Consider the following 20,891-nt stretch of genomic DNA (forward strand, 5'->3'; position numbering starts at 1 on the left):
TCCAGTGTTTTAACACTGATATGGCAACTGTGGGCAGCTAAATACATCAAAGGTCGAAAAGGTTAAGCCCAGAACACAAGGTCAGGTCAGAGGGAATCATTTTTAGACATAACTAAGAAGACTAACCCAAGAATTACGACCCCATCTGTGACCTGGTTTCTTGACTCAAGATCATCTTCCACGTTCAGCAAATCCCACATAAAGCAGTGTTGTGTGGGATCATTCTGTTTTTCAGAAAATTTAGAGCCTGTTCTTTAGTAAAAATATAAGATATAAATTCATTTTAGGACCACAGAGTCTAAATGGAATACTTTTGCACCTTCTATTCTATTCTATTCTATTCTATTCTATTCTATTCTATTCTATTCTATTCTATTCTATTCTATCTAGTCTTTTATCTAGTCTCTCTTGTCAGTTTCCTGCCAAAGCAATACTGTGGTTTGAACAGTATTGCTTTAACATGTATCCTGACCTGCCCTCTGAAATCCTGTTAGTGTTATATTATTTGACACCAGCGTGCTAACGCAATTAGTTAAATAGTCAAAGGCCTGCTTTAAGCTGGTGAAGACCTAAAACACAATTTGTAAAAAGCATCTTTCCCTCCAAGGTATGTCCATTTAGAGCTGCAGTTTCTCAAAGGAGACTTAATACTATCCTTAAGATAAGCGAATGTTATTGCTTTCTGTTTGTCATGTAGAGAGGATAGAAGTGTGCAGTTAAACACAGAAAAACCTCAACCAAAGGGACAGACAAGTGTATCGTGGTCAAATATCACATATCCGGTGTGGTTTTGTAACATCAGCTTTTCTGGAAATGAAACACATCTAAAACCTGCACGAAGTGATTACACACTTACAGATAATTCCGGTAATTCACATGCAGATCCTCTTTGCTTAGCTTCTTGATCCATAGAGGGTCTGCCCTCTTGGGGGTATATAACCAAAGCTGCTGTTTCACATGCAGCAAGAGAGAGCAGACCTTTGGCTGCATTAACATTACTCCACACTTAATCTACTCAACCCTACCCAACCTCAGCTAAGATGGAGAACGGCACAGAAGGAAAGGACTTCTATATTCCCATGAACAACAGGACAGGGCTTGTCAGGAGTCCTTTTTATTATACACAGTACTATTTGGCGGACCCATGGATGTTCAAATTCCTGGCTTTCTACATGTTCATCCTCATGTGCACTGGATTCCCCATCAACTTCCTGACACTGATGGTCACAGCCCAGAACAAGAAACTCCGACAACCTCTCAACTTCATCCTTGTGAATTTGGCTGTGGCTGGACTGATCATGGTGATCTTTGGATTCACAGTAACATTTTACACTGCCCTGATGGGATATTTCTCTTTGGGAACTTTGGGCTGTGCTATTGAAGGGTTCATGTCTACCGTTGGAGGTAACTCTTAAAACAAATATGTGCTGAATTGGAGATTAAATTTGTGTTTAACTGTTCATGTAGTTCTATAATTGCCACCCATATTGTGTTGCTAGGTACTAAAAGCGGGAAGACTTTAAAGATGTTGACTGTATTTGAAAGCTCATCATGGCTTTGTAATGTCTTTTCTTCATCAACAGGTCAAGTGTCACTGTGGTCTCTTGTGGTCCTGGCTGTGGAGCGATACATTGTGGTCTGCAAACCTATGGGTAGTTTCAAATTCACAGCCACCCATGCTGGAGCAGGTTGTGCTTTCACCTGGATCATGGCTATGACTTGTGCTGTCCCCCCTCTCGTTGGATGGTCAAGGTAATGGATCAGTTAAAATGGATCACAAAATTTGTCCACATCAGCAGTAGCAGAATGAAGGATGGAAGACTCCTTTATTGGAGCACATTTATCACCAGATTACACATTAAACTCCTCGTTCTTGCTATTTCACATTTTACCCTCCAGAGTGAAAAATGTGGAGAGAGTGGGTATGTTAGAGATATTGTGGAAGCAGTCACATCAGCACAGGTTTTACAAAACCAGCTCAACTCTATGATATAATCCTCTGGATAGTTCATCACTCCATCTTACACCAACCCAGGCACAGTGGTTGTACTCGTCAAAATATTTTTCTTGAAATTAACACTCACTCTGGTGGTGGCCTGGTTTGTTCTTGTTGTTCATATGGAAAAATCACTTTGAGTTTTCATCTTCTCTATAACCAGTCACAAACCTCTCACAGGGGTTTTGAAATTATCATCCACATAGTTTATTTTGTTTTAATTTTAGACAGTTGGTTTGTCAAAAAGCAGATCTGAAAATAAGTGTTGCCAAGTTCATTGGTGAACGTCCATTACTTTTAATCCTCTTGAGTAGATAGTCATTGAGCTTCTGCAGTCATGCAAGCACAGTATCATGTATACCCCTGCAGTTAGTGCCAGGATAAGCTCCTTCTCTTTGAGGTGATTATTTCCTTTAATGAGGACGTGCACCAAACCTAACCGTTTGTAAAAATGAATTCTCCTAATCTTGCCTCTTTGATGATTAATTCATCTAAATACTTTGTACAAGAAGTCTGGCTTCAGACGGTCATTGGCTGCTAACAGCTGGCTGCTTAGTCAAGTGCAATCTTGCCGCATAAAAGTTGGCTCATGTATATATGCTGAGGATGTAGAATAAATTTAGGTTTTAGTTTTGCTGTCATCCCTTGATGTCCTACCAACAATTTTGTCAAATTATTATAACACAGACATTGTAAACAGAACCAGCTATTATATGTTGTTTAACAATTCAAATTCAGCACACCACCACTTCCTGAAGAAAGATTCTGTTGTTTAAGCTGTCATTTCATAACACATATCTAATAGCTGGATGTTTGTGCTTCCAGGTATATTCCTGAGGGTATCCAGGTTTCCTGTGGACCTGACTACTACACCCTTGCCCCGGGATACAACAATGAATCATTTGTCATGTACATGTTCTCTTGCCATTTCTGTATTCCTGTCTTCACCATCTTCTTCACATATGGAAACCTTGTGTGCACAGTGAAGGCCGTAAGTAACACATCTGACTGGATTGCTTTTACATGAGGAGAGTATTCCTCAGAATTTTCAAAATAAAAGACCATCAATAGTTAAGAAGTCCTCAGTTCAAGCAGTTATTGATATTTCTGTCATTTCCAGGCTGCAGCTCAGCAGCAGGACTCAGCATCCACTCAGAAAGCTGAGAAAGAAGTCACACGCATGTGCATCCTGATGGTCTTTGGCTTCTTGCTGGCCTGGACCCCATACGCTAGCTTTGCTGCATGGATCTTCTTCAACAAAGGAGCTGCTTTCTCACCTGTTGCCATGGCTATCCCTGCCTTCTTCTCCAAGGCCTCAGCAATCTTCAACCCCATCATCTATGTTGTGATGAACAAACAGGTATGATAAAAAAAAAAAAACAGGACACCCTCAGATCAAACATTATACTTCAAGGGTTATTAGCTCCCACAGTAAAATAAATCCAACTTATAAGACAAGCAAATTCATAAGCACATTTTCAGGGCATTCTGTGGAAAAAAAGAGACTTGAAAATCTTCTCAGATAAGTGGCACACTCAGAAATTACTTTTCAGAGAATGTACAGTCATTGGTAATGCAGTCACTGCCCAAAGCAGTGAGTGGTTTTTAAATTAGTATATGGTTTGCTACTCATTTACTCATCCTCATTTATTATTTTTAAAATTGGTTTCTTTTCCTCTCCAATATAGCTATTGTATTTTATCCATTTATCTGTTTAAAAGAAATTTGTATTTCAAATCTGTGCACCCCGATAAATATTCATAACAGTTAACACAATGTCTGACTTTAAGTTAACTAACGAGGCACAACTTTTATCTAACACTATCTAATGCTCACGTGGAAAAAAAACTTGATGTGAGAAGAAATCTATATGTAATTGTATCAGCTTGAAAATATTAACATTTTTCCATGAATGGATTGAAATATATCACACCTTCAAAATTTTAGATATTGGAATGAAGGAATGTCCCCTGACATTCATCACTTGTGACTAATAAGAAAAGCAGCTAAGTGTCTGTATGAGTAGAACACTCTTAGTGTGTGCTCTAAGACAGTTATAGCAAAAAGGGTGTGTACTGGTAACTCATTGAAGTGAACATGTTTCTAAGGGAAGGTACTTCTAAGACTGCATCAGAGAGCTCAAACAACTCTTAATGCAGCTCTTTCTCTCTTTAAATGCAAGAGGGTTTTTGTAAGGCAGATGTCCCATGATGCCTCACTTTCTAATCATTTTTTTTCTTCTCTTCTCAGTTCCGTAACTGCATGTTGAGCACTATTGGAATGGGTGGCATGGTGGAGGATGAGACCTCAGTATCTACCAGCAAGACAGAAGTGTCTACTGCCTCTTAAACAACTCTCAACGGCTCTAACTGATTTTTCAGATGGACTCTTGACAAGTACAAATGGACAGCGGTATCATCTACAGTTAAATCTGACACAGAGAATACTGAGGCTTGCACCATCTGCAGGGCAGTTTTCTGTCTCTGTTTTTTTTTGCAATCAGTGCATTTGGCTCTGCGAGTGTCAGAATTGGCACTTCTTTTATTTTGCGTTTTAAACCTTTTTTTTTGTGAGGGCCAGAATTTATTTCTTGGCCAACTGTACATATATTTTATAAATGCTTATGATATTGTAAATGTAGGTCAATAAATGCATGCATCAAAATGAATTTGTTGTCTTTGATCAATCACAGTTTGACAAAAGCTAGAGGTTTCTTAACAGCACAGTGGTGCACAAAAAAGAAGCGGTACTAGGGTCTGGCTGGGGAGGGCTGTGGCCACCCCTAAGTTCATTCATTCATTTATTTTCTGAACTGCTTCAGGGTTGTGGGTCGCTGGAGCCTATCCCAGCTGTCATTGGGAGACAGTACACCCTGGACTGGTCGCCAGCCAATCACAGGGCTGACACCTAGACAATTAACTATTCACGCGCACACCCACACCTACTGACAATTCAGAGTGTCCAATTAACCTGATGAGCATGTCATCACACAGTCATCAGCAATTGAGTGTATTCATTTTAAAATGAAGATGCTGTAACACTCAGAGAAGCAGACACATACACACACACACACACACACACACACACACACACACACACACACACACACACACACACACACACACACACGCACACACACACACACACACACATACACACACACACACACACACACACACACACAACAACAACAAAATTGATTTATGTTTTTGGTTTCATAAGGACTTTATGTATACTGCTATGCACACTACTATGTATACCTTTGTGAAGGTTTTTGTAGCACGAAGACAAATGCCATAGGCTGTCGCAGTGAAAAGCTTGGGCTTATCTCCAGTGTAAATTCTAATCAGTCTGTTTACGTATAATGAACTTAAAAGTAAAAACTAAATGTTTATCAAAACATTTAAAGATATATCCTTATTTATACAAACACACACACACACACACACACACACACACACACACACACACACACAAATACATATGTAAAGATGTATATATAAAACATTTTTAGCTAAGGCTCTCACACTCTGCTTTGTGAACACTTTACGAAGACATTCATCCATGACTCCTTTATCCTATTAGATTATCCTCAGACTTAAGTTCGCCTTTGCCACTGTGTAGAGTGACAGGTTGACAGCTTGTCAAAACAAAGAATTTCACACACATCAACACAGATAAACCACCCCCCTTTTTTTTTTCCCCTTTTTTTTATCCCTCACCTGCACACTGTAGGTATCATAAAACTTGCCCAATAGTGTGTGAATGGTATAGGAACTGTGATCCAAAATTTTTAAAAATCAATGATTTATTCATTATTTTTAATATATATCTAATTTGTGCATAAAATAAGTGCATACCCATAATCACTGTCAGATTCATGACAGGTGCATATCAGCCAATTTTGTTCTGACCACTTAGTGTATCTTAGTGAACAGCATACCACCATGCCCTGCCCCATTTCAGCTATATATGGGCATCTGTTGGGTACGTCAGAAGGCGGTGCCTTCGACCTTGTCAGCCACACAGCCTACCTCTTACTGTATGTATAAAATTTTCACATATACATTGTCATATTCTTAATTAAGGTATTTAATTTAGGATTCAATAATTTAAGTATATCAAGGGGTGAATATGTGTCAGTTATATGGTTATTTAATACATCAAGTCAGTTCACAGTTTTTATAATTCAATTCTGTTTTTTTTTTTATTATTATTTTATCGAGAGTAGTTTAAATATGCCATTCATTTAGTTAAGAGCATGTGCTTACACTTTCTTCTCATGGTTTAAGCACAAATTTGTGCATACACACTGTCAGTGAATGATGCCAATTGTTGGACAAAATTACCTACTGTGTGTCCTGATAATGTGTGTGACATTTTGTGTTTTGACAGGCATAATTGGGTTGAGGTTCATGGCCTATGTGGCCAAGGTGGACTTTAGTCTGCGGATAATCTCCTAGGATCATGAAGTCAGGGATGAATGTCTGAGTGGAATGTACACTGAGGAGTGTGGTGTCAAGTGCTAAAAAGCTTTGCACAGCTTTATTTCAAAATATGTTATATGGAAGATGAGCCAGGAAGAGTAAGAATTAAAACAAAAAACAAAAACAATTTTAACCGAATATTAAACAAGACAGGAAAATATGACAAAATGGTGTTCAAAGTGGTATTCAAAGTTACCCATAGGTATATATTTGCACTTCTTGTTCAGAACTGAATTTGTTATTTTCATGCTTTCATAATTGATTTTTTCAATCTTTCTTAAACACCAGCAGCACAAAATGAATATCAGACTACAGATTGTAATGCATCCAAAGAAGTATTTTTAAAATTTTCTTTTTAATCTTCTTCAATGAATTCTTATTTCTAATGCAGGAGTGATGGTGAGCAATTAAATTGGTCTTCAATGATCAGAAGGATCTATCTATCTATCTATCTATCTATCTATCTATCTATCTATCTATCTATCTATCTATCTATCTATCTATCTATCTATCTATCTATCTATCTATCTATCTATCTAGTGTGTGTGTGTGTGTGTGTGTGTGTGTGTGTGTGTGTGTGTGTGTGTGTGTGTGTGTGTGTGTGTGTGTGTGTGTGTGTGTGTGTGTGTGTGTGCGTGTGTGTGTGTGTAACCTAATCAACACTGTTGCAATAAAGAGGAAGTTATTCATTATATTATCTCTTAAACACAAGACTGTCAGCCCAATAGGTCAGGTATTTGCAGCATAGGACACGATGTGCACTAGAGTCCTGCCCCCAACTTCCCCTCATTAGTTACTCTAAACTGCTTAAAGGGGCTGTGAGGAGTTTGAAAGTCATCTTGAAAAAGGCTTCTATCTAGATATATGCCTGACAGTAATCCATACTTTACAGGTCATTTTAAATTGCTACTTCTTAGCTTCCTGATCGGGTCGAGCAGGACCAGATTGATTTATGGCACGTCTACGTCTCTATGACAACACCATGCTGGCTGATGAAGTTTAGGAGTAAGAAGAGATATCTGTGTTTTTCTCTGCTAAAAAGATTTCTGTTATTAATTTTGTAGTAATGGTGGACACAGGAACCTAACTGTCAGACAGAAGAGGAGAAGAAAGCTAAACCGGAGAGTGATACAGCCCAAGCTAAAGGCTAACACAGGGGCTAAGCTTTTAGTGATAATATTCATTTTGACCCACATGCAGCAGTTATTCTGCAGTGGTCTGTTCAAACTTGAGAGTCTATCAATAAAATGAAGGGTGAGGTGCTTGGTAGAACACTGGCAGGAAATAAAAACCAGGATTTACTAACGTTACACATTACAGACATGTCTTAGAGCACCAGGCTGTCAGCTGCGCTAAATTTAAATGGCTACTAAACTACTTACAAACTGACAGTGTTTGCTTGATGTCACGTTAGCCTACAGATATTTCAGAGCGCTGGGCTGCCGATTTCACTATATATAGCTGGCTGCTTCATTTGCTTGATGTTCCATATTGCTATGGAACTGTACTGATAAATTCCTTACCACAGCGTGTTGCATCCGGTAAAAAGGTGTCTTGAACAAAGAAAGTTTGTTTTGATCCGATCCCCATTTAATTCCTAAACAAACACACGCCTCACTAAGTAATTTACAACAGTGTGTGTCCGACGCCAAGCCAGAAGGGGGAAAGGGAGTGCAATTAAAACAGATCCTCTTCATAGCATCTTGAACTGCAGAGACAACATTGTGAGTGAATGTGTTTGACATGCTGGTCTTAAGATTATGATTTGTTGTGAAATGGTCATGGCAAAGTAAGTTCCAGTGCTGATGAGCACATGCATAGACACATGCAAGATTATAGGCAATTTTGGCTCAGATGTGCAAACAAACTTCAACTATTTAATCAAATCACAGTTTTTTCTTATTTTCATTAAACATTTCAGTGTCATAAACTAAATCCTGAAAGTTTTGTTTTGAGAAAAGACCACCAATCAGCAGCTGTATGTTCCTGCAATTAATAATATTTTAGACCCTCTTAAAACTATGCTGACTTTAATTGATTATTATTTTAAACTTTGTTTAAACAAACTCTGAAATAATATAATTGTATGTGTCAGCTTTCTCTTATCCCACGCTTACTTCAGCCCAGTGTTGTGTTGTGATGTATATTTATACTGAGCCTTAATTCAAATTGTAAAACTACCTACCTACCTGTCACTTAGTGAGGGATCAAACCAGTAAATCCCTTAAAACAATCAAGGACATGGAAAACTTCCTCAGTTATGCACATAAAGTTAATAGGTATCCAGGGTAAGGATGAATTACCAAGGGTTAAGCTGGAGACTTATTCTCAATCCTTAGTAATCCACTTTTTGAGGAGTATAAAGCGACCACCCAGGTCTCCTTTCAGCTGCATAGGGGTTCAAACTATTCCTGTGAAAACTTCTCACAGTAGATCCACCCATCCAGACAAAATGGAGAACGGCACAGAAGGAAAGAATTTCTACATCCCCATGAACAACAGGACGGGGCTTGTCAGGAGTCCTTTTGAATACCCACAGTACTACCTAGGAGACTCATGGATGTTCAAGGTCCTGGCTTTCTACATGTTCTTCCTCATCTGCACTGGATTCCCTATCAACTTCCTGACACTGATGGTCACAGCCCAGAACAAGAAACTCAGGCAACCTCTTAACTTCATCCTGGTCAACCTGGCTGTGGCTGGACTGATCATGGTCTGCTTTGGCTTCACCATCACCTTCATCACTGCTTTGAATGGCTACTTCATTTTTGGACCAATGGGTTGTGCCATTGAGGGATTCATGGCTACCCTGGGAGGTATGACTTAGTGACTGTGTATTAATGTGATTGCATTTGTAGATATGTCAGTTTTCTATATACTGCGCAAGATATCCCCTGCAAGCATGCAAAACATACAAAAATTTGGATTGTGACTTCTGTTATGAACAGATGTTTTGTGTCTTCCCCCTCCTTGTCTTAAAGGTCAGGTTGCTCTCTGGTCTTTGGTGGTCCTGGCTGTTGAGAGATACATTGTTGTCTGCAAACCTATGGGAAGCTTCAAATTCACTGGAGCCCATGCAGGAGCTGGCGTCGTTTTCACCTGGATCATGGCTATGACTTGTGCTGCTCCCCCCCTGGCTGGATGGTCCAGGTAATTCAAATATCAAACCTCTGTTCCTGCATCCTAGCATATTCCATAAAATATGTGTTAAACCTTATGAAGAAGCTGCAATTGAATGAAAAAAAAAGTTAACCCCCTTTGAGGTTTTGCATTAGTAATGCTCCATCACTGGACCTCACTTCTTTGGGACTTAGCCCCTCTTCTTTCTATTTTCTAAATGATTAATGATGTTTAAAAGCTGTTTCAAAGCAATTTATCTGTCTGAGTGAGACTCAGAAGGGGGTAAAGGGGGTCAGGTAAGACAGCTGAAACTTGTTTCAATACACTGCAACAAAACCTAAAATCTAATCAAAAGTTTATGTCTTAATTTCAGTAAAAAGTGTCTTATCAGACTTAAAATGAGCCTCATTCACCTGAAAAGTCCAGGAAAAATGTCTTGTTTAAAGACCCCAGAGGACAAAAATGATGCTTGAATTGTGGTTACAAAAACTGCCAGCAAAAAAATGTACAGTTTTTTTTATTGTTACATTGTTTTTATTTCAAGAAACTTCAAAAGCACTGTTAAGAGATCTCCTTTTCTAATCCTTATGGCATATTGACTGTGCCTCTGCTTATAACCACATAAGCAAACAGAAAAAAATGTAGCTGCATGAATGAAGCACTATGCAAATATTTGTATCCTGAGTACTAAGCTAGTATTTTTTTTAAACTGGTGCAGTGTCCCAGAAATGTTTTACACATGCAAACATTTGTAACATTCACAATCTTATTTATGTAAAGCTAAAGTGAAATGTAGATTTCAGCTAAAAGTGGTTCAAACTACAAGAAGGTGTAAGAAATGAATGGGCTGGACTGTAAATATGGACTCACTATGCTTGAATGGCTTTGTGGTATACAGTCAAATGTGCTGACCTGCAATACAGTAATGTATAAAACAGTACCTGTGGGTAAACTTTAGAGAGCTGTTACTTAAACAATAACCTACACCTGAGAAGTTTGATACAATGAACTGTTGTGTCTCAGTGCTGCTCTCTCTTTTGTTCACATCTGGTAGAGATCAGCAGGTTGCATGCACATATGTAAAAACAAGAAGTAGTTCAGTAGAATTGCATTTAACAGTCAGATAAAAGCTGTAAAAAGACTATCTATCTGCAACTTTTTTCTTTTAAGTGACATAAAAGATAAGCAGATAAGCATTTGTGCATTAATGCAAAAATGTAGGTTCAAAAATCTACACCAGTTTTTTTCCTGCAGAGATCCTTCTGTCATCAGTATTAACAGGTATTCTCTGTTGCTCTCATACAGGTACATCCCTGAGGGCCTGCAGTGCTCCTGTGGACCTGACTACTACACTATGGCTCCAGGATTCAACAATGAGTCATACGTCATGTACATGTTCACCTGCCACTTCTGTTTCCCAGTTTTCACAATCTTTTTCACCTACGGAAGCCTTGTGCTGACAGTCAAAGCTGTAAGTATTATTCTTAACAGTACCATATCTGAAGTGGAAGATATGCAACATTTGAGTACTTGCATAGTTTTTGTTTCTGGTCATAGTTTCTTAATGTTAAAAAGTACTTTTCAGTTATCTAACTTCACCCTCAGATACTGCTTAGATTTAAAGCAAACAAACAAAAATAAACACTGATTCTTTTTCTTTTTTCTTTTAAACCTAATTCCAACTGACCATAGTATATTTTCCATGATTAATCTACCCAGTCAGTCATTTATAAGTCCATTTATTTAGCTTCTCCTTTTGCAATAATCACAAACAAAAATCACTTTTTATTTTTATCTTCTTATAAATACATCAAATGTATAGTTCAAATTACATGCTATTTTGAAGAACTGTTGAAAATAAAACCTTTCCCTGTTAACTTATAAGAGTCAAATGTATTGCATATCAAAAATCTTGCTGTGAAACCTATGAGAAAAGCAATATCAGTAGTTACTGCTTTTTTCCAACACCTACCCCTCATTACTGCTTTAATTCATGAAAATAACCTAACAGGAATAGTCTTTTTGTACATGATCTTGTTTGCCTATAAACCTCCAAAACCTCCTCAAAGGAGTAACCCAACATGGGAAGATTTGAGCTGCAAACTCATAGTTTGTAATGTGTAGAGCACTTGTGTATGTCCTGCTAATCCCTCTCCAACTCTTCTGTTTTTGTATACTCCAGGCTGCAGCCCAGCAGCAGGAGTCAGAGTCCACCCAGAAGGCTGAGAGGGAAGTCACACGTATGTGCGTCCTGATGGTCTTGGGCTTCCTGGTGGCTTGGACACCATATGCTAGCTTTGCTGCATGGATCTTCTTCAACAAAGGAGCTGCTTTCTCAGCTGTTGCCATGGCTGTCCCTGCCTTCTTCTCCAAGGCTTCAGCACTGTTCAACCCCATCATCTATGTGCTGATGAACAAACAGGTCAGTTTGTTGCTTCAACATTATTTTAAGAACTTATAAATTGAAACCTAGTGCCTTTGTATGCAGTTTATGTTTCTCAACGAGGATTAGCATACAAAACTGTCACAACCTTCTAACCAAAAGTTTTTTATTGTGAGTGGATTAAAGCTAGTGCCAAACCCAGACAGACAGTTCACCAACTGTGAGTGTAATCCTACTATCTGATTACAACATCTTATCCCTTTCAGTTCCGTAACTGCATGCTGAGCACAATTGGAATGGGTGGCGCTGTGGATGATGAGACCTCAGTTTCTGCAAGCAAGACAGAAGTCTCCTCTGTATCTCAAGGCTAATAACCTTACCACTCCAGATATCCTCCTTACTGGCATCTCCCTTAGTCTGGAAGGCTGTCTTTACGTGGAAACTACCAAATGGAAACAAGCTAATGATCTTTTCTGCAACAAAATGGACATCAATATGAGAAAACATGCCAATGGCAGCATTTTACCCTGCATGTTTTTATTTGGTATGTGTTAAAAACTGAACCCTGACATCATATGAGCAAGAGCAGAAAGAGAAACTACAAGATCATCTCTGGAACACAGCCGGAACTTTTTTCTTGTTATGAATATGTTGGTTTGTTTGCATGTGTGAGTGGATGATTGTTTGGGTGGTTGTATATTTATGACATGGAGAGGTCAGCATATTTGTTGACCTTTGTCATAATATTCTGTATATATTTTATAAACAAAAAGAAAATAGGAAAGTTATTAAATGCATGCATAAAAGATATCTTGGTTGTTGAGTTTTCATTCAAAATGAGTTTCTGTGTTCTTGTTTATTTCAATCCACCTTTTTTTGTTAAGAAAGAAGGCTGAATGCACCTTGCTAAGCAATTTTATGTTTTTATTATTTGAAGACAAAAAGTCAAGCATTATACCAACATGTAGCTTTAGCTCAACCCTGAAAAGACATTTAAAAGTTTTCTTAATTACCTGAGGTGAATAATGTCAACAGGGTGGACAGTTTGTAGGCGATGAAATGTGGCAAAGAGCCAAGGGCCAGATTTAAAGATGGGTTTACCTACTTTGAGGAGGTATAACCCATGAACATGCAGTAAAGAGCCATTAAATACATTTTTACACAGTCATTAAAACAAGCCACTGAAAATAACCTTCATTAAAAAAAACACAAAAAAAGGTTTTTCTAAATATGTTTCTTTCTTTTCTTTTTTTTTTTTTTTTTTTAAATTTGACCTTTGTTTTGCCAGAATGGTTTCAATGAGGATATGGGTCGTCTCCCCCCCCCCCCCCCCCCCCCTTTTTTTTTTATATGGGAGCCCTAATAGATAATGATCAGTCACAGACACATTAAGCCAAAAGAGACAGATTTTAATGCAATAATAAAAAGGTTTACAGTTTACAAAAAATACCTTCAGTCTGAAAAGTTAATTCTCTAACACCACACACTATGAGGGGCTCTTTTTTTCAACCTAAGAATTTTAGAAGATATTAAAATCACATCTCACCTGACTGACACACAGGTGCCTTTAGGCTGTTTGTGTGGAGGCTCAAAGCCCACCTCATTTTCAATATGCCTGCCGCCGATCTGCTTCAAATTCTGTACCAGAAACTGATGGATGATGTCATGGAGACTACTTCCTTATGCTATTCAGTCTGTGGATCAAACACATTTTCTCTTTCCCCTCCTTTTTTAAGACAAGATCAATTCATTTGTTTCCTCGAGATCTCAACTTTTTTTGGGCTTTCTCAAGAAAATCAAAACTTGCTTTATCAAGACAACGGGTTAATTAGAGCCTGTGCCCAAAAATGGAGTGAAGATCCTCTTGAAACTCTTAGAATTATTTATCCTATTATTTTATGAAAATAAGCTTTGTTTTCTCAGTAAGTGAAGCCTATTTCTGTTTCTTTATGCTTTTACCTTAGTCATGTGGGCTGTGGCAGAGGGCAGCTGACTTGATTTTAAGATCCCTGGGAAATAATCTTCTTAATGTGGGAAATAAAGCTTTGTCTTCTTAGGATAACAAGAAGAAAAAATTCAAAATGTGTTTTCTTGAGTTAGCCAGGAAAATAAGGTCTGATCTCCAAAAAACAACTAATTTTATCTTGAGAAAGCAGAAAATGCATTTTATCATGACCTTTTAGGGGTTCTGTAGGTATCAACCCTATTTTAAGTATTAAAAGTACTATCTGGGAATACAGTACAGGTTACATAGCTATGAGCATCTTTTGACTTGATTAAAACATTTTTTACATCAAACATGGGAGCTTCTTTATGAAATAAAGTGCTCATAACCCCTTTTTGGTCTTTCAAGCCACTTGAAGTGCTTTTATACTGCTTGTCATCACTTTCACACGCTGATGGCACAGACTCTACCATTGAGTCACAGTCACCCAAACACAAATAAATCATGAAGTCAGCTACTAATTCAACTTCCATACAAGTTTATTGATGCTCAAAATCTGCACACAAATGAAATAAGTGTCAGGACTTGGTTTGGTTATCTGTTTTCAACATAAATTAAGTATCAATCAATCTGAACAAGAGTTTTATTCTATGTCATGTGTAGGCTTCTTGAACATTCATTTCTCAGATTTCATCATTGAGTGGGCTGCCATGACTTCAAAAAGCCACTAGATGTCACTATGGGTGGATCCCATAGCTCTAAAGTTTCCTCCTCACAGCCTCTCCTTATGAGTGGAGGATGTGAGGAGTCGCCGCTCCCACCAGAGGCGCATGGAGAGATGTAGTTAACGGATGAACTCCATGAGAACAGCTAAAGAATATATTCAGTTTATTCAAACCTCCATTTATTAATGAATACTGAACGCTTTTTTTATGTTTCTTACTGCAAGAAAGCCTTGCATATTAAGAAGAAAATATTGTTGATACTGTCCATGGAAAAAAAGACACCATCATCATTTCATCCTATGCTCAAATTTTCTCATTTTGTTTTTGAAATGATATTTTCCAGAGATTATATCAAATGAGCTTATGATACATTTCTTAAACAGAAGAGCACCTAAGTCTCTCTCTGTCTACAGCTCTTGTTGACAGGCTGTAAGGTTCGTATCTGCGAGGAAAATTAAAGTGCAATTAAGTCAATTCTTCTTAATTTCACAAGTTTCGCAGGAAAGCACTTCTAGTACTAATACTGTATGCAGATTGATTAAAAGTATTTGTGCTGTTGCATCAATATTTATTCAAACTGTGTTTTCAATAATAATTTATCAGTTAGTTTCATTTTCAGGAAAATTATCAAGAGAAATAATTGATTATCACTATTTGAGCTCAGCCCACTACAAGACAGAGTTATTGTACAAGCTTGAATCACTGAGTCTGTGTAATGTGCTTGCTGGTCCTCCTTGTCTGTCACACCCCTGCTTAAGGGATTGAGATGGACATGGAGATAAGAAGCACCAGGGATACTATGTCCACACCTTTCCTCTGGTGGGCAGTATTGGACTCTGTACTACACAGCAGTACATAGAAAGACATCTTCTGCATCATTCCTGATCTTGGACTATTTCTTTGGCATCCTTATAAATGATGAAATCGTGGAGTTAAGGAGTTTTTTTTTGTTTTGTTTTTTTGTTTGTTTGTTTTTTTTAACATAAAACAACTAAACTGTTATATTTGCCTTTTTCCCCCCCCATTACATTTCTTTGCTTAAAGTAATTTTAAAATCAACACGAATTGGTCAACCTTGAAGGAAATTCCAGTGAATGAAGAATCCTTGAGGATGTTTTGAGCTTTTTATGGCTCCATGAATCCAAATGTTTATCCAGGGAGAAGAGAGGGCAGCCAACGTCTTCTACCTTTGTTAAATTATCCTGGAAACATGTGTTAGTCATTTCCTACAACCACAAGGTGAATGTGTTTGTTCTTTATCTCTTTGGTTGGTTTCCAAGCTTCTGTGCTTAACACACTGTCGAACACCTGTTTGCTTACTTTTTTGTGCCAATGTGTTTAAATCCAACAAGACTTGCAACAGTCTGAAGTTCTTATCTCTGCTCTCAGCCTTGGTAATTGGATTCACCTCATTTACCCTTTACCACACCTTGGTTTGCCCTGGCAGCATCATTGTTTGGTAACTGTGAAGACCCACCCAAACATACCAAAGTACCACCTTTGGGAACTAACTTTCCCAGATAGTCAAGGCTAAGACTTGACTAGGGATGCTACATGTTGAGTGATGCTGCACTTCCGGGCATTTGCATCAAAGTTCAATTTATAACAATGAATTATATTAGGTAAACAAATTTGTGTCAGATAAAAAATAAGATATGATTAACTTTTTGGTGAGTTCTACTGAGCCAATATTTCCCACTGCATCATGCTGTCATACTATTTTATAGTTTTTCCTAAAAGTGATGATGTTCAGTTGTCTGAAAAAAGCCAGCATGACAACACATTTTCATGCATGCATTTATTTATCTATGCTTATAATATATACAGTGTTTACAATTCATAATGACCAGCACAACAAATGACAATAAAAATAGTTTTACATAGTTGCTCATTTTGAAAATCAGTACAAAATGTCCTCCCTCTGATGTAAGAACAAAAAAAGGAAAGACTGGGGCTTGTAACATGTTTTAAAGTTTCCAAATATTCAAAATATTTAGGGGGGAAACAGTGACTCTGTCAGCAAAGGGAGTCAAAAGTGAGCCTCCATATACATCTACAATGTTTGCACTGATTTCGAGTTCCAGCCAACATGACATTTTTCGACATCCTTTGGGCAAAAGATGACTTTAAAATCCTTCCCGGAGAGCTTCATTACTCCAGTAGTTCAGATGACCCTGAAATTTGCTTGGTCTGCATTGAGGGTTATTCCAGATCCAAAAGTAGAAAGAAGATAGTATAAAGGGAAATGTCCATGTAGAGGAAAATGTCTCTGTGTTTAAGAGGCAGTAGACACTTCTGTCTTGCTTGTAGAAACTGAGGTCTCGTCCTCCACCATGCCGCCCATTCCAATGGTGGTCAGCATGCAGTTACGGAACTGAAAGAGAGAATAAAAAGAATGTTAACATGACAAGGCTGAAAAGCACAAACCAGTGGGTATAACTCATTCTTATAACAAATCATTTATCCAAACTGACCTGTTTGTTGAACAGCACATAGATGACAGGGTTGTACAATGCTGAACTCTTGGCAAAGAAGGCAGGGATGGCAGCTGTCAGAGCGGTGAAGGCAGCTCCCTTGTTAAGGAAGATCCATCCACTGAAAGTAGCATATGGTGTCCAAGCTACCAGGAAGCCCAAGACCATCAGGACGCACATACGTGTGACTTCCCTCTCAGCCTTCTGGGTGGACTCTGACTCTTGCTGCTGAGCTGCAGCCTGGAAAATGTTTCATTAGAAAACTCTGTGAGGAGCCATGTCACTGATATATTTGCACAAAAAAAAAAACTTGAGTTAAAGAAATGAATTAGAAATTTGATGAGCTTTACTTACAGCTTTGACTGTCAGCACAAGGCTTCCATATGTGAAGGAAATGACGCCCACAGGGACAAAGAAGTGAACCACGAACATGTAGATGACATATGATTCATTGTTGTAGCCTGGAGCCAAAGTGTAGTAGTCAGGTCCACATGAGCACTGCATGCCCTCAGGAAGGTACCTGTGTGAAGGAAAAGAAGAGCAGTTATAGCAAATCATTCACAGACTCTACAATATCCATCAATGTCATGGCTTTACTTTTGCTTAAGTCTGAACAGTTTTTGTAGAGCTGAATGTTTGAATTTAGTTTGATATCTCTTTAAACTAAATGAGAGGCAATCACCTGGACCAGCCAAACAATGGGGGTCCAGCGCATGAGAAGGCCATGATCCAAGTGAAAAGAACTCCAGCTCCTGCGTGAGCACCAGTGAATTTGAAGCTTCCCATGGGTTTGCAGACAACAATGTATCTTTCAACAGCCAGCACTACCAGTGACCAGAGAGCAACTTCACCTGCAGAGAGAAAAAAAGAGCATCTTAAGACAGGAGCTCCAAAATGATCCAAGTTATTTTTGAAGAAGTAAGTAAATGTAGAGGTTGGACTACTCAGGAGACTCTCAGAGAATTTTAGGAAGAAGACATAGCTGAGCATGAAGCATGGAAGAATAAAGTTGAGCCCATACCTCCAAGTGTGGCCATGAAACCCTCAATGGCACAGAAAGTTGGTCCAAGAATGAAGTATCCATTGACGGCAGATGTGATAGTGATGGTGAATCCAAAGGCGCACATGATGAGTCCAGCCACAGCCAGGTTTACCAGGATGTAGTTGAGAGGTTGCTGGAGCTTCTTGTTCTGAAAGGTTACTAGCAATGTCAAGCCGTTGATGGGAGTTCCAGTGCAGATCAGGAAAAACATGTAGAAAGCCAGAAGCTTGAAGACTATCGGATCCACCATATAGTACTGTGGATATTCAAAAGGATTTCTAACAATCCCAGTCCTGTTGGACATGGGAATGTAGAAGTTCTTTCCCTCTGTGCCATTAGGCTCGATTCCTCCTTCCCACACCATCTTCACTACTCAGTTGTTAAGTTGAGCGTCTTCGTCCAAAGAACCTGAGAGCTTGTGCTGAAGGACACAACATCCAGAATGTTCAGAGTGGTTTTTATACCCAACCACTAACCTTTTGGTCAAGGTGCCAAAATTGGATTACAGTAGTGTGAGGAAGCACCAATGTTAAACGAGGTGAACAATTAATCTCACCGGATAGGGAAGCCTTGTCATTTGCCCCACTTACCAGGTCTGGAGGATTAGAGATTAGGTACAAAGATTAATAGGTTGAATAATCGTAACTAAGTTCAAAACATCTATGGGTGTTCATCCGTATTCTGAATATGAAAACTTTGGGTATAAATAAGCAGTTTTATCCCCCAATGTCAACCCTGAAAGCAACTTTTGCAGTTGTAATTAACCTTTTTTTCAGAAGGCTTTTAGTAAGGTTTGAATGAAAGTGAGCCAAAGAGCATTACTGAGATCAGGCACAGATGCTGGGATTGAAGGCTTGGCTTGTGATTGCAGCGGTAATTCTTCTGAAAGGTGTTCAGATACAGTTTAAGCTGAGGCTGCCGAGTTCCTTCACACCCAGCTCATCAAAACATGCTTATGAAAGGTAGATCAAGGTAGATCTTGTTTGACAATGCCAACTTTTTACACCCCATTCAAAAATCTAAATCTTTATCTTTGTAAGAACAGATCTCTACTGGAGCAGGTTTGTTTATTTTGAAGACACTTCTGTTTAGAAGTGTTGAGGATGAAGAAGATGATGGCTGTTGAATAGGTTTTCCTCAAATCAAGGCCAACTGTGTGACTGGTAAATGTCATGACAAGAGGCTCAACTAATCACATAAACAGTTTTATTCTACCGCAGTCTTGATGATTTTACCAGTAAAACCAGTGATGTTTCTTTTCTTCTTTTGTTTGCTGTTTTTCTGAAAGTTAACACATTACCTCGATGTTTAAATCAACAATATGACACTAAAATCATCAGTACCTGGTACTGTATGAACGAAGCAAAGTAGTTATTGTCTTGAGTGGATTGACCTCAGTTTCTCACCTTTGGTCGCCATGACAAAAGCTTAATGTCACATACATTGGTACAGTAATGATAAGGATTATCTTATTTTCTAATCTGTTAATCCAAAGCAGCACGGTCACCAGTCAATGAACACAAATGATTCCTTTTGTGTTTTAAAATGGGTCTCATTCAGTCAGATTTTGTGTTAAACTTCAGATGTCATGCATTCCCAGAGCAGTGATAAATGTCTGTGTTTCCAGGTACAGACCAGTATTGAAATAATGGCCGAGACGCTGCCTGTGATGCCCTACTTCCCGCTCAGTTAATCGCACAGTGACTGAATGTAGTTCATTCTGGTGTGAGGTAATATCACTTGTGTAATTTGCTATTTTGGAAGTTTAAGGTGTGTGTAAAGTTAAAAAATTACAAACTGAAACGTTACTGTCAAAAAAGGTAAACATAGCTCTTTCACAATAAATGCAGTTTTTATTTGTACTTGAAATTGGTACATGAATAAATGTGTTTCTTACATAAATTACAGGAACCCAGTAGTTATAAGTCAGGTGACCTGACCTCTTTGGAAACCAGCATAATCATCAACAACAGTAATTCCCTTCAATCTGAAGCTTTGGTATCTCAGCGGGCATCCTCTTTACCTGATTTATAAACAAACAAATTAAGCTGAGTTATCCGGGATTAGTGCCATTAACAAATTTCTACTTACCTCACCCAGCCTCACAGCTAATATCACTGATGTGAGGCTTGTAGCAGGACTTTAATTAACATAAGCTCCTTATTCCTAAACAACCTAACTGTATCTCTCTAGCTATCGAAGATGTCAGTGTAGAGGGACAGAACTTGTAAATCAGGAGTTTGATCAGTATACGCTGGTAACAGCACGTAAATAACTGCCGATCTCTGCGTGTTTGCTCTGATCACCACAGGACCATCTCTCTCTGTGACCTTCCACTGATCTTCAGTTGACTCAACTGGGGTTGGATGAGCTTCTTCAGGACACCTTCACTGCCTGCCCTGCCTGGGGATTCACTGCCACACATGGAGGTACAGCCGAAAGACTGCAGTATCCACTGCTTTCTTGGAGTCTCTTGAAAGTGATTTAAATGTTCCACTTTGAGAGTATGAATTAGAAACCTTTTGAGCATTGTTGCTAACTTCTTTCCTTTCCAGACATTTAATTTATTATTGTTACCAGTCACTGGTCGGTCATTACTGGGACTTTCTGTCTTGTACTCCAAATTTCATGAGATAACTTTTGTTGTGATAAGGGCTTCATAAATAAAAGTGTTTTGAAGAACCTGATGAGGTCAAACCAAGAGAAGAACATGCTTTAA

The 20,891-nt window shown here is 38.5% G+C and overlaps 3 protein-coding genes across 3 annotated transcripts; 2 read left to right on the forward strand and 1 right to left on the reverse strand.

Moving 5' to 3' along the window:
* Positions 1-1,040: 1,040 nt before the first annotated feature.
* On the forward strand, positions 1,041-4,558 carry LOC141790418 (green-sensitive opsin). Its single transcript, XM_074670280.1, has 5 exons — positions 1,041-1,404; positions 1,584-1,752; positions 2,822-2,987; positions 3,117-3,356; positions 4,247-4,558. Exons 1-5 carry the CDS (start codon positions 1,041-1,043, stop codon positions 4,343-4,345), a joined length of 1,038 nt encoding a protein of 345 aa, XP_074526381.1. The 3' UTR covers positions 4,346-4,558.
* A 4,317-nt stretch (positions 4,559-8,875) lies between these two features.
* Positions 8,876-12,357, forward strand: LOC141800058 (green-sensitive opsin-like). Its single transcript, XM_074682544.1, has 5 exons — positions 8,876-9,299; positions 9,465-9,633; positions 10,909-11,074; positions 11,786-12,025; positions 12,253-12,357. The coding sequence occupies exons 1-5, from the start codon at positions 8,936-8,938 to the stop codon at positions 12,355-12,357; spliced, it is 1,044 nt and encodes a 347-aa protein (XP_074538645.1). The 5' UTR covers positions 8,876-8,935.
* A 4,574-nt stretch (positions 12,358-16,931) lies between these two features.
* LOC141799805 (green-sensitive opsin-like) lies at positions 16,932-18,536 on the reverse strand. Its single transcript, XM_074682207.1, has 5 exons — positions 18,152-18,536; positions 17,813-17,981; positions 17,485-17,650; positions 17,131-17,370; positions 16,932-17,030 (listed from the first exon to the last, which is right to left on the reverse strand). The coding sequence occupies exons 1-5, from the start codon at positions 18,534-18,536 to the stop codon at positions 16,932-16,934; spliced, it is 1,059 nt and encodes a 352-aa protein (XP_074538308.1).
* Between the last annotated feature and the right edge of the window lie 2,355 nt (positions 18,537-20,891).

Source organism: Halichoeres trimaculatus, unplaced genomic scaffold (assembly GCF_033239565.1).
Source record: "Halichoeres trimaculatus isolate MK-OKI-2021-1 unplaced genomic scaffold, fHalTri1.1 fHalTri1_scaffold_1, whole genome shotgun sequence".
NCBI classification, from domain to species: Eukaryota; Metazoa; Chordata; class Actinopteri; order Labriformes; family Labridae; genus Halichoeres; species Halichoeres trimaculatus.